The sequence below is a fragment of the Daphnia pulex genome, chromosome 6, assembly GCF_021134715.1.
Source record: "Daphnia pulex isolate KAP4 chromosome 6, ASM2113471v1".
NCBI classification, from domain to species: Eukaryota; Metazoa; Arthropoda; class Branchiopoda; order Diplostraca; family Daphniidae; genus Daphnia; species Daphnia pulex.
The window spans coordinates 3,311,471-3,328,061 of record NC_060022.1 but is presented as its reverse complement, the minus strand read 5'-3'; the positions used below and the strand labels follow the sequence as shown (position 1 = coordinate 3,328,061).

At 38.8% G+C, this 16,591-nt stretch overlaps 5 protein-coding genes across 7 annotated transcripts; 3 read left to right on the top strand and 2 right to left on the bottom strand.

Moving 5' to 3' along the window:
- Positions 1-6,561: 6,561 nt before the first annotated feature.
- On the bottom strand, positions 6,562-7,875 carry LOC124195709 (WD repeat domain-containing protein 83-like). Its single transcript, XM_046590256.1, has 5 exons — positions 7,739-7,875; positions 7,532-7,667; positions 7,133-7,467; positions 6,960-7,068; positions 6,562-6,889 (listed from the first exon to the last, which is right to left on the bottom strand). Exons 1-5 carry the CDS (start codon positions 7,818-7,820, stop codon positions 6,634-6,636), a joined length of 918 nt encoding a protein of 305 aa, XP_046446212.1. The 5' UTR covers positions 7,821-7,875; the 3' UTR covers positions 6,562-6,633.
- Positions 7,876-7,962: 87 nt separating this feature from the next.
- Positions 7,963-9,015, top strand: LOC124195710 (G-protein coupled receptor-associated protein LMBRD2-like). Its single transcript, XM_046590257.1, has 4 exons — positions 7,963-8,075; positions 8,159-8,366; positions 8,439-8,540; positions 8,609-9,015. The coding sequence occupies exons 1-4, from the start codon at positions 8,052-8,054 to the stop codon at positions 8,908-8,910; spliced, it is 636 nt and encodes a 211-aa protein (XP_046446213.1). The 5' UTR covers positions 7,963-8,051; the 3' UTR covers positions 8,911-9,015.
- A 60-nt stretch (positions 9,016-9,075) lies between these two features.
- LOC124195707 (isoaspartyl peptidase/L-asparaginase-like) lies at positions 9,076-10,633 on the bottom strand. Of its 2 annotated transcripts, XM_046590254.1 has the most exons (5): positions 10,363-10,633; positions 10,055-10,301; positions 9,904-9,981; positions 9,613-9,832; positions 9,076-9,555 (listed from the first exon to the last, which is right to left on the bottom strand). In XM_046590254.1, the coding sequence occupies exons 2-5, from the start codon at positions 10,245-10,247 to the stop codon at positions 9,114-9,116; spliced, it is 933 nt and encodes a 310-aa protein (XP_046446210.1). In that variant the 5' UTR covers positions 10,248-10,301; positions 10,363-10,633; the 3' UTR covers positions 9,076-9,113. The 2 variants fall into 2 exon arrangements, with proteins under 2 accessions (XP_046446210.1, XP_046446209.1); XM_046590253.1 differs by having other exon boundaries at positions 10,055-10,633.
- A 94-nt stretch (positions 10,634-10,727) lies between these two features.
- On the top strand, positions 10,728-11,967 carry LOC124195708 (ribonuclease H2 subunit A-like). Its single transcript, XM_046590255.1, has 3 exons — positions 10,728-10,999; positions 11,069-11,599; positions 11,673-11,967. The coding sequence occupies exons 1-3, from the start codon at positions 10,867-10,869 to the stop codon at positions 11,930-11,932; spliced, it is 924 nt and encodes a 307-aa protein (XP_046446211.1). The 5' UTR covers positions 10,728-10,866; the 3' UTR covers positions 11,933-11,967.
- Positions 11,968-12,013: 46 nt separating this feature from the next.
- On the top strand, positions 12,014-16,577 carry LOC124195712 (cytochrome c oxidase assembly factor 6 homolog). 2 transcript variants are annotated; one of them, XM_046590258.1, is made up of 4 exons: positions 12,014-12,148; positions 13,061-13,274; positions 14,315-14,373; positions 15,823-16,577. In XM_046590258.1, exons 2-4 carry the CDS (start codon positions 13,131-13,133, stop codon positions 15,914-15,916), a joined length of 297 nt encoding a protein of 98 aa, XP_046446214.1. In that variant the 5' UTR covers positions 12,014-12,148; positions 13,061-13,130; the 3' UTR covers positions 15,917-16,577. The 2 variants fall into 2 exon arrangements, with proteins under 2 accessions (XP_046446214.1, XP_046446215.1); XM_046590259.1 differs by having other exon boundaries at positions 12,105-12,200.
- The last annotated feature ends 14 nt before the right edge of the window (positions 16,578-16,591 follow it).

Below are 16,591 nucleotides of genomic sequence, written 5' to 3'. Positions count from 1 at the left end.
CGACGGCCATCTTTTTTTTTCCTTACCCTTTCCCCTTTTTCCAAAATCAAAATGGAAGATTTTGTTACTCATCCCCTTTTTATTGCTTAGCCAATCACTTTTTAGACGTTTGAGAGTTGAACCCGAAACGGTTAAATTTTCAATCAAACATTATTCCGCTGTGCCACCACCAATTGAGATTAAATCAGAAAAAAATTTAAATACAAATTGAATATTAGAGCAGCGAAAAACAAATAATAAAAAGGTAAGGATTAATTTCAATTCAGCTTATTAAGTATTCATAGCATTTCAATGGTTGGACTTTATTTAAATTTGTTTTTAATTTTTAGCCGCCATTATGGATTTCCATCGTGCGGGTGTTTTTCAACTTTGAGGATGGGAGAGAAATTGGGTCGGTTAACGATATTCATTCTCTCCCTTTTCGCAATTTGCATATTTTTGTACAGCGGCGTTCAAGTCATTATTCTTCAGTACAAAGTTGTAGACCAACACGAATTTTGACACCAGCTGATCCAATAATTTCGCCAAAAAACGGACGGGAAAAAGCGAAAGAAACAACGTGATGGTTTCTCCCAGATAGTGTTGAGGATGACCAAGATAACAGCAGCAGTTCCACTCGACTGACTTGCGGCAATGCATCATTCGTTCATTGGGTCGTGACATCTTCAGGTCGTCTCGTTCTTATTACTTGGCTCATAACAAAAAGGTGTTACGAGGTCCGCTCCCCTTATGAACGAAAAAAAGAATTAAAATAAGGTCGACAACAATGAAATAGTCTTCATTGAATAAGTAAACAATTGACTGACGTTTTGAATTTTCTTTTTTTTTTCTCCCGCAGTCATAAAATGTGTGCAATCGGAGAAAAGATTTCCGATCGGATGTATGGGACGTCGCCAACTGGAACCGCTTGGAATGATTGCGGATTTTCTTGCTGTTCACATATGCCTGAAACTCTGAAAGGAAAAACTCATTAAATCCATCCAATTCATTCTTATGGAAGGAAAAATTTGAAAAGAAGTTGACGTTTCAGAAACATTCATTTGAATTTCCATCCCGAAACGAAAAATGTTGACAAACAATCAAAACGGGTTTTTCTTTTCTTGTTGCATGTTTTGATTTCGATGAGGAAACAACAAGTGTCAAAGAGCTGCGTATACTAGTAGAACTTGATAAGCCCTTTAATACATAGGAGCGTGATATAATTCAAGATTTTTTTCCCGAAAAAATTAATAACCGTCCCGGTGATTTGTAACGAGGTCAGATTCCCCGCGGTGGCGGCCAAGCGATTCGGTAGCTATAACAAAAACGAAATGATAATAATATAAAGAAAACAACAAAGGAAAAGACTGGAATGATAAGAGATTCTACATCGAAAGACAAACATTCAGGAAATTCTACTAGTTGTAGTATAGGAAGTCTGACCGTCGAGATCGGCGTTCGTTCATGGCCGTCGCTGCTGCGTGCGCCGTTTTTGCTCTCTTGTTGTGTGTGTGTACCTGGTTGACCCGCTTTACTTTTCTCTGTGTACATACCCAGCAACAGGTTGCCCTGGCTCTATCCTATACACTGCCTTGCGGTACATCAATTTGTGTGATTCCTCATAATAAAAAGCGCAATGAAAACGAGCAATCAAATTCATCAAAGAATTGAATTCAAAGATGATTATCTTTTTCACCAATGATTCCGCGGTTCAACAACTTTCTTTAAGAAAAAAACCCAATGCAACTTTTGTTGGTTAAAGAAGAAGAAAAACCGGAAAGAGGAAGTCAATGTAGAACGGTAGCAGCCAATATCCCAGCATATTCTTATTATATAAAAACCATCAGCGTGCGCTGCCACGAAAAGGAACGTATTACCTTAATGTATACCGCGGCGGGTTTGACGTCCGAGTCGCGGTGCCGCCCTGTAGACATTACACAAGGCGTGTCCCTCGATACACATAATAAATTCCTGTTTCTTTATATTCAATCTTTGTGTTTTGTATTTTTATTCTTGTTTTTTAGTTGACGAGAAAAAGGATCTCTTATCGTCATTTAAATGGAGCACTATATGACTAGGGTGTTTTCTTTGGTTCCACTTTAAGTGCTGCCGTCAGCGCTCCCGCAGTAGGTCATCTTTCTTTATTCTTCTATTCTCCAGTTTTCTCTAATCATTTCCATCTTTATTCACGGCGATGAATGAGTCGAGCCCTCATTATTCAAGTCTTGGAAATTCCACTTAACTTAATTTGGTATCGTTTGGTTACATCGGAAAAAACAGGTCCTCCTATATATAAGTAGTGTGTTTCCCGCCATTCAATTCAAAACGTGAAAAATAAAAAACAGATTGAATAAAAACACGGCGCACCGATTTGATTTAATGACACGGTGATTTCAGACCAAGTGCATTATAATTTAGTGAATCGAATTCGTCAAATGCGTGCACAACACGTGTTCCAAAACGGGCGACAGCGGGAGGAACCCAACAACATAAACAACCGTGGAAGCCAGAGAGACGCTTCTTTTTTTGGGGGGGAAAGTTTGGTTATTTCTCCGCCAGCGCGTACATGTTTCTTTTTTCAAATTTACTGGACCAGTCCCGCAGGAGGAGAGAGACAGGTTTCTATTATATCAGGTAACAAGTGTCCGATAGCTTTCACTAGTAACGGACAGCTCAATCGTCCATTATATATTTTCTATCCCAGATGGACACATTCAAAATTCGCGCCATTTGTTTTTGATTATGAACTAATAATATTTGCCCACTATATTTCAAAATGTACAGTGTTTTTATGACGGGCTGTATAAAAGTTATGATAACCAATCGAAAGTTGGATCTAACAAATAATGTCAAGATATAGGGGGTGATGCCAAATAACCGTGTCGTTTTTATATTTCTTGGCGTGCGGACAAAGTGGCACTTTGACGATCTGTGCCATCTTCCCGTCGTATAAATTGCGATCCAAATTCCCGTATCGAAAGTTTCTTGTTGTCATTGTTTGCCTATGAGTTGTAGTTATTATTTGGGTTTTTTCGTGACATAATAAACGATCGGCGTGCAATAAAGTGAAAGAGAGATGGTCGCTTCCCGTTTTCTTTTTCACTCACATTTCTGTCGTTTTATATTGATGCGAGATTTTTTATATTTTCGAAAGCTGCTGGACAAACACTACACACTCGTCCGCTTCCTGGGTTGCGTACTTTTCATTTCAACCAAACTTTCTATCCATTTCGTGATTACTACCGGCCTGTGTGTATAGATATTCTCTGTTGACCATTTAGATTCGGTTTCTCTAACTCGTGTTAATAATATCGCGTTCAACAGCAGCTGATGAGAATTCGAATCATCCAACGATATCGGCCCACCAACTGCGTCCGTTTGTAATAAGAAAGAAAGAAAAAAGGGAAAGAAATAGAAAACAAAACCCGCTATTAGGATTCGGTACATAGCGGACAATTTACTCGCCGTAGAGTACGCATCGCATATGGAAGCCCCTTATCGCTCAATTTACCCATGCGTTGACTATATAGAAACACAGGGAAAGTGGTAGATTAAGTATTTCGATGTGAAAGAACCGAAAGATGAAGATCAAAACAACTGGAGAAAATCGCGCTAAGGACGTGGTCTTTCTTTTGAGTTGTTGTTCTGCAAGTTTTGTTTTCTTATAAAGAAGAAATCACGCTTCCTTGACGAGTTGACCGTTGCTTTCGTTCGTTTCCCGCTATCTCGACGAACCGAATAAATCGTGAGACCAGCAGAAGCAGCAGCAGCTGATTATTATTATTATTTCCGGGGGGTTATACACTCAGAAATAAAGGGGAGAAAGGGATCGTTGACCGGACTGTTTCAAGCAGTCCGGTTCAATCAAGTCGCGGTAAACAAAACCAAACAAACATACAGTTAGGTCTTCTATTTCCAGCGCTGGCGACACAAATTATTTGAATGTAAAAATAGCTTCGTCATCATATCAAGGCGTAAGGCGGTAATAATCCAACATTTAAATCGACGAATGTAGTATATAGAAACATTATATACAGTTAGTGGAATTTTAACCGATACCAGCACTCAAGTGCCAAAGACCAGTCAGGCGTAATATATGTGTCGGCAAATACGTTACTATACCGATGGTATATAATGTAATACGACTGCGGTCAGATTTTCGGTTTCAATTGAAATTTGAATACGAGAGAAAGAACTTGTGTCGACCGGCAGTACTGCTGCTCTCGCCGCAAGCGTGTACATAAAATGTTTGTGTGTCCTTTTCACTTTCGAAAAATCGGAAGAAAAATAACCTCACTTTCACTAACGGTGAGAAAAAGAGAAAGAAACTATGTTTGGGTTATAATGGGGTAAATATCTAAACAGCAGGGCGGTGCTGTCAAGTGAACATGTAGCGTCGAAAAAGACTTTTAAACGAATTGCTGCTTTGTTTCCTCCCCTCATTTACCTCCTGCTGTCACCATATATCTTCCGAGAAAGCTAAAAAAAAAAGAAAGATTTAAAAGTTAAAACTGATTTGAGATGGTGTTAATTTTGCCATTTGTTTCTCCTTTATTTTTATAAACAAATCGCCATTTCGTGCGGTTTTTCGGCTGTCACTTTTCCCAACGTTAAACGCTCATCAGCTTGCAGTTCTCTCCGCTCCCAGACATTGCGCATTGGCGGTCGTTTCAAAGAAAATTTCATTAGAAAATCGCTCATCCCCACTTTGATTTTTCTTTCTTTTTAGACTTTAGTGGTCCGAGGGAAATTTTTGTAACTTGAAAAGAGCAGAAGGGAGTCCGTGGAAGAAGAATGGGGAGGAATCGTTCAAATTAAGGCGGAGAAAGAAAAATTTAAGGATTTAAACGAGGTGAAAGTGACCGACACACGGGGAAAGTGAAGGGGTTTAAATCTTCCTTTTCTCCGCCAAGTTTTTGCCCCCCTCCCACACTCCCCCCCTCTTCCCTATTCTTCTTTTACCTAACTCTATATAACTCGTTAACCAAATAGTAAAGGTCTACGTATTTTCACAACTCCTTTCTCTTTTCTCCTGAAGGTTTTCCTTCACAAGTAAAAAGAAAGGTTTATATAAACTTTTATCCCCCCCCTTAGAAACTCTTTTCTACTATATTTTCCTTTTGGTTTTACCTATCGGCAAAGAAAACACACACAGTTTAAGACCCTGACGCTGAATATACAACGATGCATGGCGACTCTTTGGCGCCGCGTTCGAAACGGAAAGTTATATCCTTCGGACTTTCAACCCCCGGCCCTCTTTCACTTATATAGACGTTATATTTCCGTATTTATCTTTCTTTTACGATGATGTCCACCGTTGGTTCGTAATTGGTTGGCTAACACAAAACATGTTAATTCAGAGTAGAAACGGACAAACGGTCTATTAGAGAAACTTCGTAGTAGTAGGGAGATTGATGAACACTTTCTCCTGCTTTCAACCAACTGTACGCGGCCTAACGTTTTCTCTAACCAGTACTTGTCTAAATATTGAAATGCTACACAAATGTTACGTGAACAAGAAAATTCGTTTCGTAAACTGGAAATAGTCACTCTTCCAGTGCTTGGTTGATATAAGTGAACAACGAAAACAAAGTAGTTTAATACTTGAATTTCGTCACCATAGTGTTTTAAAATAAAAGGGCATCATGCAATGTCATCCATCATTGCTCTGCCTCCATGCGTATAATGACTCGGATAATTGTCTTTTATTGTTCGATGGTCGACTTGGAATATAACGGTAACCAGCTAGGCTGGCAACTAATACTAAATGAATCCAGTATATTTCTTTCCCCCGGCTTATTCCTTTTTTTAATTGGACTGCTGGGAACTCGAGTGTTGAAATCGAAAGAAAGATTGACAACCAAGGTAACTGACCGCTCTTCGTCAAAACGATTTACACTATATAGTACTGTACACAAATGGAGGTCGTTGTCCTTTTCCAGGTCGATTGTTGTTATATACGTAGCATATCTTCCTAGCCATCACTTCCTGCCTCGTTTCTCTTAAGAGTGCGTTCCTGCCTGCAAGGGAAATTCTGTCGTATCTTTCACATACACCGCTTTTTTTCCCATTTTTGATACACGCGTGGCTGTCAAGGTATAATGATCGACGACTTTGCCCACAATAAGAGGTTACCAACCTCACGCATCTCCCTTCTTCCGTGGTCCATTATCGTGTCAAATCACGCCATGTGCAGATTGTAATAGCGCTCCTGTTGAACAACTCCCACTGCATGACAAAAGTAGCTGCAATTGGAGATGAGTAAAATGGCTGCCATTGTAAATCTATAATATGCGTAGGAATAAGTCATGCAAAAGATTTATCTTTTTAGCGTTTAGAATCGAATATGTGACATATTTCTAACCTACTCTGAATAATAACCGGACGGGGGGGGGGGGGGGGGTTCCAACGGTAAAACAAGCTTAGTCGGGTTTGGATCATGAATAATGTGGGGTTGTTGCGTAATGCGTCATCAAAATTCCCACAACACTTTTTGTCGGGGGTGGAAGTCAACTCATCACAACATTGTTGCGATACCAGCTACGTATTTGGGTGCATAAAACAATTCGACGTCAAATGGAATTTGAGCATGAGATACATTTTATTAAACAATGACGCAATGACGCAATACCGGACTAGCATAACACAATAAAATTACTCGTCTTCGTCAGGTTGGTCTTTCCACAAATAAATACTATTCTGAGCAGCAGTTAGTAACCACTCTTGGGATGGATGCGGGGACAATGAATGAACAACTTTTGAACCAACGTGCTCCAGTCTCGCTACTAACTGGCCTTCAACTAAAGACCAAATGTAAACTGTACCGTCTTCCGAACCAGATATTACGAAGTTATCTGTGTGATCAAGACAGCAATCGATTTTGTATTCCGTGTTGACGTGTCCAGTGTACCTGATGAAGAATATTACGGATTATTATTTGTAACTAGAAATTACAGACAGTTGAGAAAATATAGAATTACTCTTGTAACAATTCACCGGTGTCCTTATCAATTAAACGGAGAGTGCTGTCCAGGCATGACACGAGCAATCCTTGGCCGTCACGAGTAAACCATACTGAAGTTATGGGATCTAGTAAAAACCAACACAATTTATTACTAATGCAGCACCACACTTTTTGAATATGCATACTTACGAGCCATTTCATCAGCAATCATTTCTCCGTTCCGAACATCATACCTCCTGATTTGGCCATCTAGTGATCCAGTTAGAATTTCATGATCAGTGACTTGAACAGAGCTTACGCTATCTTTGGCTTCTTGCATGATCTGGAATGCTTCTGGTTTCTTTGATCTGCAATCCCAACATCTGATAGAGGTGTCAACACTGCCAGAAATAGCAACAGATGAATCTTCATTAAACTTTACACAGTTTACTGTTCCCAGATGTCCACGATATTTACGTAAAGATTGTCCAGTTGACACATCCCATAGTATAATAGTTTTATCCATTCCACAAGAGACTATATGACTAGAAAAATACAATTAATGAAAAAGGGATTCAAACTAAAATAAAATAGCCAATTTAATTTTACCTACTATCACAGCTACTCTGGGCATCCAATACTTCATACCCATGACCAGAATAAGTTTTCAAAAGGGCTCCCCGATAAGGATTCCACAATTTCACACTTTTATCTGATCCACATGTTAGGCAATATTCACCTTCAACTATATAAAAAAGATGCATGAATTTGTAACTGTTTTATACATTATTCGTTTATAAATATGAAAATATTTACCGTTAAATCGGACTGCCCTGACTGCTCCTTGTTTACAGGCAATTTCTTTAGATAAATGACCTACATAACTTTTGGTCCCCATTGTCAAAATTCTACTATGGACTTTAAATTTAAACTTTAAATGTTTATTGAGGAAATCGTCTTAATAATTTACGATTTTCAAGAAGAATAACAAAGAAAACCACCGAATGGAAAAGATCTTCGAATTGTTGGACTCTTGGACAGTTCGTCTGCTACTCTTTAGTCTGTTCGAGGACGACGAACAAACCGGTCACGGAGCAAATCTATCGCACTCAAACAGCACTCAAACATAATGCATCAAACCTATTACACAAAAGTAAGTATAAGCCCGTTAAGATAAGGACTCTTCCTTTAAGTTTTTGTTTCGTTCAAGTAAATCTCCCCTTCGTTTCGCTTCAGATTATGGGGCACATGGATGTGTTGCACATTTCGGACGGTTTCAACATCTACTTCCCCATGGCCATTTTTTTTGGACTATGTCTGGCGGCCACTTACTTCGTATTGGGAGTTCGTTTTCTTTCCTTCCTCGGATTCCAGCAATTTGTAGACGGCGAAGATGATATTACGGTCGATCTGTCTAACGAAGGAAGAGAGCTTATCAAACGGGGTAAAACTAGCTGGGATTCACGAATTCACTCGTTTCGTTTGTTGGCTCAAAATCATTTTTAAACTGTTGTAGAGAAGCGGAGGCGTCAGAGAGCTGAAGATAATGAATCCCGACGTCGAAATGTCGAAGTTGCCAGCAGTTCCTCTCGAGCCGAGCGCATTCGTGAAACTGGAGGTAAAGAATAAGCACAATTCATCACGACGTACTGTGAACGCTATTTTGATACAACGTTTCCGCCATAGTCAAAGCAATGTCGCCGATGACATCACATCCTGTCATTGAGGAAGAGGCTGAAGGACGTACCGGGCTAACTCTAATTACCTCCGGGCTTCAAAATGTTCAGTTATTAGATCAGCAATCTAATGAAACTAACCCTCAACGACTGACTAGAAAACAGCGCGTCAACCAAAGAACTAATAGACGAAAGAGGGAAAAGAGAAAACGAGATGCAGTAGCCAAAGCTGCTAGGTCATTGTCGAATGAAAAAACTTTTTTCACTGATGCAAAAAATTTTCTTCAACGTTTTTTTTTCAAAAATGTGTGAATGATATTTCGTAGTCATGTTTGAACTTTTTCTGAATCTCAATGCAAAATTGTAAATCCAAATTATTTTTGAAGGATTGTATTGTCAATAATTTAGCATAAGGAATGATGTGTAGCCATTTATTTCCATCCAAATTCATTTTGCAATTCATGACACTGTTATATTTAGTCTACACCAGTTTATTATTCTCATATTGCACGTATTCAAAGTAATTCAATTTCATCTTCATCTGGATTAATTCCGGAATGGACTTCTCCATTTCTTACGTACGCCCAAGCCATACGCTTGGAATTGAAATGTATACCTACTTGACCTTTATTTGAAAGAGTTATCGCCCCAGCGGTTCCTCCAGTTCTATTTTGCATGTTTGTTAGAGCACGTTGTGTTGCCTCTTTCGGACCCAAACCAGATTGCATTAATCCAATTATATGATGACATAGACATACTTTGGCGATTGATTCCCCGTGACCTGTTGCAGATGAAGCCCCTCCAGCGTCATCACAATATCCTCCAGCTCCGACAAGTGGAGTATCTCCAACTCTTCCTGGAAGTTTGCCGGTCATTCCTCCAGTCGATGTTGCGCAAGCCATACGGCCATAGCGATCTATCGCTACCGCTCCAACAGTCCCATGTTTGCTTTCCTGGCTAAATTTATTTATGTACACTCTTCAAAACTGAATTTTAGAAAGGTAAAAGAATAACCCAAGTTCACTGGTAGCTTCTCCTCTGCCATGGATAAAATCATCCAGCGCCTCACGAGCAAAGTCTGTAATTAATTCGTCGTCAGATGCAAACGGTACTCCTTTTTCCCGAGCAAATGAATTAGCACCTGGGCCAGCTAGAAAAATGTGAGGTGTGCTATCCATCACGAGTCTAGCAACTGTGACCGGATTGGAAACATTACTTAAACCAGCAACAGCACCTTTTTTGTGTACAATATTTAGATATTCCATAAGTTCTTTGTTAATAGAGATGGTATAGCTAAATTCGTACCTGTTTTCAAGTTTTTTCCTTCCATGATTATGGCATCCATTTCAATCGTTCCTTTAATCGTTAGAACGGATCCTTTACCTTTTGAATAGTACAAGAAAACCTACGTTATTTTTAGTATACATTTAATGATACAGTATGGCAGTATTTGTACCCGCATTGAAGGCTTCGTCGTCCTCCATTACTTTAACGGCAGCTTCTACAGCATCCAACGCGGAGCATTCATCCTTTGACAAACTGACATATCCAGCTCTGGCAGCTTTTCGAACACCATGCAACTTTAGCGGAACTCGCCATTCAGGGATGTCTCCGGCTCCGCCATGCACAAGTATCACTGGATCAATCATGGCTTTAAACACGCAGTCAACAGAGACTCTTTTCGATGTATAATGTGCTGGAATCTGGAAAGAAATTACTAGTCCCAAGACGTACTGAATATGAAACAAAACTATTTTTACAGACCGTCTTGGAAACTGACAGTTTCGCCCCTTTCAACTGTCGCCTAAATAGCAAATCAAGAAGACGGTCATTGACCTATAAGTAAGTGTGTTATCAACCGTGTTCATTGACTCTGTGACTGAAGATACAAGATAGTCTAGAAGGCTAGAAGTAGAAGCCCTCTGTTTGGCCAGAGAGAAACCCTCTATTTGGCCAGCAAACAAACAACAAGTCAACTAAGTGATTGACTTCAATTACTTGATTACTTGACTTCTTGTTTTTGCCTTTGTATTGCTGGTGAAGACGGGATAACGGTAAGTAAACTAGTAATGGAGAAATTTATCGGATTTTTCCAACTTCCAAGATAAGAAAATGGTAGTAGTATAGTGAAAACTGACAACATTGCGTTTAAAACCGACGAAATTAATTTTGCCGCCAAAAAATTTTTTGCAGTTGTTGAGTTAACAACACTTCAGGCTCTGCCACTTTACAACAGATAAACATAATCGAAGTTTCACTGGTTTCACTATGGATGAAGGTTTACAAGCATTTTCTGATAATAACCACAGAAATATCACAATCGTGTCAAAAGTACCTGATGTTTGTCGAAAACAACCGTGTGCTTTAGGAATCGATGAAGCAGGCAGAGGGCCAGTTCTGGGTAACTTTTAACTTTACACAAACACCATTTTGTAGCAATGGTAATGGTTAAGTATTTAATTATTTCAAGGTCCCATGGTGTATGGAATAACATATTGCCCTGAATCTCGAGCAGAGGAGTTGAAAGCTATTGGATGTGCTGATTCAAAAACACTGACAGAGGAACAGCGTGAGAAACTATTTGGAAAATTAGATTCACTTCAAGACTTTGTAGGATGGGCTGTAGAAGTAATCTCACCCAATTCCATCTGCAATAACATGTTCAAAAGGCTCAAACACAGTCTGAATGAAGTGTCTCATGATTCGGCAATTGGCCTTATCAGGAAAGCACTTAGCCTAGAAGCAAACATCACTTCAGTCTTTGTCGACACTGTAGGTCCACCAGAGAAGTATCAAGCCAAGCTCTCAGCTCTTTTTCCAGGTATCAAAATAACTGTTTCCAAAAAGGCTGACTCTCTCTTTCCAGTTGTCAGTGCTGCTAGTATTTGTGCAAAAGTTGCTCGTGATAAGGCACTGTCAACTTGGAAATTCAAAGAGTCTCCATTCATCAGTTTAAAAGCAGAAAACCAAGAACTAAAATGGGGAAGTGGCTACCCAGGAGGTAATAAATTTGACACATCCTATAATAAATAATAATTATACAATTATGAAAACGATTGATCTCTGTGTTGCAGATCCTACTACAAAAAAGTTTTTGGCTCAGAATATTGATGTGGTTTTTGGTTTCCCTCAACTTGTAAGATTTTCTTGGTCCACATCTGAGCAGATCTTGAAAACCAAAGGTGTCACAGTAGAATGGGAAGACACAGAAGAACAAGAAAATCAAGCAGTTTCTGTAAAGAAATTCTTTTACAATTCAGGAAAATCGAATTCCCCGCGTAGACATCCTTATTTTATCGATCGTAAGTTGAAGCAAGCAACAAAGCTTATTTAAATGTGAAATTAAGAAATAAAAAGAATTTTCTATAATTTTTACGACTTTTTTAATTTCCGAAAACTAATTTTTTTTCGCAAATCACAAGTTCACAACGCAAGAATATTGAATTTTAAAAATTTGGCAGTGCGTTGATTTTGTTCAGCAGACGAAAAGGATTTTTGTCGGTTGTCGAAAATCCGCTCTGTTTGGAGTTGGACTGGAAAACATTTAAAGGTAAAACTCGTAAACAACTTAGAATTTTCTGTGATTTAAAAAAGAAAACAGGGTAAATAATTTTTTATCTCAACTTATAAAAAAATTGATGGTTTACTAGTGATCTTGAATTACCAGTGAACTTTTAATCAGAAAAACAACTGTTAGAAAACTTAGATGTATGGAATTGAAACATAGTTTGCTGCATTTCTGATAATAGTACATATTTCTTTAAATCATAGTTCATTCAAAAATGATTATATATAGTGTATGTCTTGAAATTTTTCTGGATATTAAGTAATCATGGTATAATCGTGGAATTACTTAGGTAGACTATTTAATTCTATTTAATTAGTTGCTCTATTTTGTAGGAAACAGAGTCATAAATGAAGCTTTGCCTGAGTCCATTCACTTATGATGATGTATTTGCGTCTATTTTCACTTCTTGAAAGAAATCGTGCATTTCGGACTTTATGTAGCAACAACGGCAAAAATAAAAACAGCTGCGCGCCAAATGGGAAAGGTGAAAAATGAAAAAAAAGGGAGGTGTTTACTTCGGACCCTTTCATTCATAAGCTGTTGGATGGGGCGGGACCTATGGCATGAAAAATGAGAGGCAATAATGGGAGAACGGGCTCGTTGAAATACATTTACGATTTTGCCGATCTGAAGTGTATATACTGTGGCTGCAAAGGAACTGCGCGTCAGTTGGCCAGAGGTCTTTACACCAATCGGTCGCCCAGATCATTCGTCTGATTCAATACTAGTTCACTTACCTTAATTCAAAGCCTTTTATGCAGTAGAATATTTTTGGGCTCTATGACAAGGGAATAGTTATCAAGTGTTTTCAATTGTTTATGTGGATATTAATCGTATAGTTCTTTTTTTAACATTGAAACTAACCCAGAGCGATTTACACGTGCCGTATTTCAGACAATAATCGACTTTGACAAATAACGTTGAGTGAGTCCTACAATCGCGTGTATACTTCAAGAACGGCAACATGTCCTTTCCAGATAAAGAAAAACGACAGAAATGCTGGGATTCCCGTGATCGCTACTGGGAATGCTTAGATAAGAGCGGCGATCAAATTGAAAAGTGCGTGGAAGTAAGGACACTCTACGAAACTACCTGTCCGAGTCAATGGGTAAGTGCAATTTAGAGTTTTTTACAAACTAAACTTTAAATTTTAGTTGAAAAATATGAGCCAAAATAGTCGTAGATGAAGGACGGCGGTGACAGATTTGTCCATTTTTGTGCCAGGAACAGAACTGCGGTAGACAATGGCTGTTAACTCTGTAAAGCTGCAAATTTCTTGGAAGATAAAAATATAGAAAATTTTTCGGCGACCCAGGCAGAAAATATCCAACAGAGCATCAACACACGGGGAATCCACGAGAAAGAGAGCAGCCGTTACGGTGTATATTGCCAACATCAGCGAAATGGATAATAATAAAGAAGACAACAGCCATCGGTGCTTTTGATTTTTAGGGAAAGGTCGGGTTTGCATTGTTTGCGTCGCTCATCACGGCCCATTTTACGCCCAGTTGCCAATTGCAGATTGACAAACTATTTCAAGTCTCAAAAAAGCTTCCTTCAGATAGGGGTACTACCTCCCCGCTACGTGTGCGCAAACCGCTTGATGAGCCGGATGACGTTGGTTTGTATCCGGCTTTAAATTTAGAATTGCCTCAGTTCCCATCGGCCGTTCCTTCCCCCTTCCGCCAGCCCACCACCTCCTCTTTTTAGGACGCAGATCGTGCCGATGTCGACCGAAAAATTTAGGAAATAGATTTCAGATTCCTCTTTGATTTTCCATTTGTAAATCTTTTTTCGGACCAGAGATTTGCGAATGCAGCTGCTGTCGACAATATTAGGGATATACAGTTTTATGGATTTCTAGAAATAGATTTCCGAAATAGACTGCCCGCTTTCAAAACGTGCGGGTACGAAGGGAAAATTGTGGGACTTGAATCACAGAGGACAGGGATGACGAAAGGTTCAAAGCAAAAAGAAATACCTGTTTCTTTTCAAACACGGCGGTTGGGGTATATTTTTGGATCGAGCGGATTCTTCAGTTTATTACCTCTGTGTTTGTGTCCTATATTTAAAGTTGTTAAGCAAGTCAGAGAGTCTGGGATCTCTGAATTTTTTTGTATAACCTTTTTTTTCTTTTCTTTTTTGCAGGTTAAACACTTTGACCGGAAACGGGAATATCTGAAGTTTAAGGAACGCATTAATGAAGGGTATGAACCGCTAGACGAGAAAAAGAATACCAAATCTTGATTGTGTGATCCGCTCATTGTCAATATATCCGTAGTTCAATATTTTTTGATAATTTGTTCTGCCATCACAACCAAAAGCAAATCAATGGCAAAGAAATAAATTGATAACATGTTGTTACACTGCCACATCTTATCGCCTTCAGCTTTGTCATGGTCTTCAACTAACTCTCGGAATCCTCCTCCAAAAGCGCACAAACATGGCACGCTTATTCTCATCATAAACATCAAAAGGCATATTCAACGTAATTCAGATAAGCAGGGACGATAAGCGAACCATGTTACGTCAAGGAGTTATGCCATTCAACCTTAATGTTATTTATAGGATTTCACAGTGTGTGTAGTCCACACTATGTTGCTGGCACGAAACCAACCGAGAAATTATTTCAGGAATAAGTTTTTCTCGCACTAGGCTAATATTAGACTTAGTTTTACCATCTATCCTGGTTTATTTCATTTGCGAGCTGAAATCTGATGGTTGACCGACATGTTGATGACTGGCTCGTGCGGCCACCGCCCAGCGGGATCTTATTTTGGTAGTTAAACGAAGGTCCTAAAATTATTTGCCCATGATTTAGCCTGATGGGTCATTACCAAAGAACTTCAAATTTAGCCGGAGTTTGTCCTTGGAAAGACAAAAAATTTGTATCCCGCCAAATGCGATGCCGTACAGATGTTAGCTGTTATGGACAGAGAGCATTCTGAACATGTCAGAGATCAATAACATCCTTCCAAGGATGTTATGTTTGGTAACTCGTGACCAGAAGTTAATCGTAAGACCAGAAAAGCTAGCGCCGATTTATTTCACACTGTACAGGCAGCAGCATGAGTAATCTTCATACAGGATAAACGACTTTTCGTCACCGCGAACTGTAAACTAACTTTACTTTTTGTTTGCCGACTACGCTTTTCGACTGTGGCTGCCGCAGTTCATGGACGAATTCTTCGTGGTTTTTCGGCTATCGACGTCATCTTTTTCTTAGCGCTACTATTTTGCGCTTGTGCCATGATGAAGATTTTACTCTACGCAGATTAGCGTAAATTCAAATCCAAGGGATATTAGTTAGGATCAACATTATCAAACTAAGTTAAAGAGATAAAAATCTAGCGACAAAGCTAGTGTATTGCACATTTATCACTTTATTGTAAACTGAATGCCGTGATTTTTTAAAACATCACTTGTCGTACAACATGATAGTAGAACGCTTTTTCTCTGCCGAGGTTTACAACCTGTGGTTAAACATTTAACACCCTCACTTTCTCGATAGTACCAACAAATAATCACAAATAATTGTGTTGATGATGCGCTTCCCCTTTAATGAATAAAAACCGTGATGCACTGTTTTTCCATTGAAAATGTTTATTCTCAGTATTACCTATATCTTTTTATTTGTTTGTGGTTTATTTATCTAGGCTTCAAACCGCATGTGGACCAGTTACTTCAAAGAATTCTCTTACGGCTCCGCGTCAGCGAGTTTACCGTCAAACGGTCACGACTCTCACTTAAGCTAGAAAAGCGCCATAACAAATGAATAAACACGGAAATAAATTTTAAAAATGTCTTGAAAATTGCCCTGTATAAACGTGCCAAATAACGGTAGTATTATTAATGCTCTTCATTTTGTTAAAAACACAATATTTGCCATTTATTATTTGCATAATGATTCATCACGCGGGAGTAAGTTTCTTATTTTACAATTTCTTTCAAAGCGGTGTTCACAAAAAGGTTCCTAGCATTACGTGCATAATATTTACTCAATTTGGCAATTATAGTTTATGGTATTATGAGGTGCTGTGATTTGACAGTAGGCTAATAGGCTATAAACCTCTTGGCACAGACGTGTAGTTGTTATATATTACACATGCGTAAATTATAGATAGCTGTAGACGTGACACGGAAGCGATCAACGAGTTTGAAAATTGCGCCGAACTTGCGGTACGAATCCAATTCGACGGAAGAAAGTGTGTGATACTTGTTTGTATAAATCATTCAATATGGTGTTGATGTTCCTTGAAATGTTTTCATCTAAACGCAATTATCTTCCCTAACGTACATATTTCTTATGTTGTCATGCTGTTGTGTTACTGGCTCGACCTATAGTAACTGTATAACTAAATAAGCAATTATCACCGACTTTTAACACCTAATAAAAAATTAATTTACTACGAAGATTTTTTATTG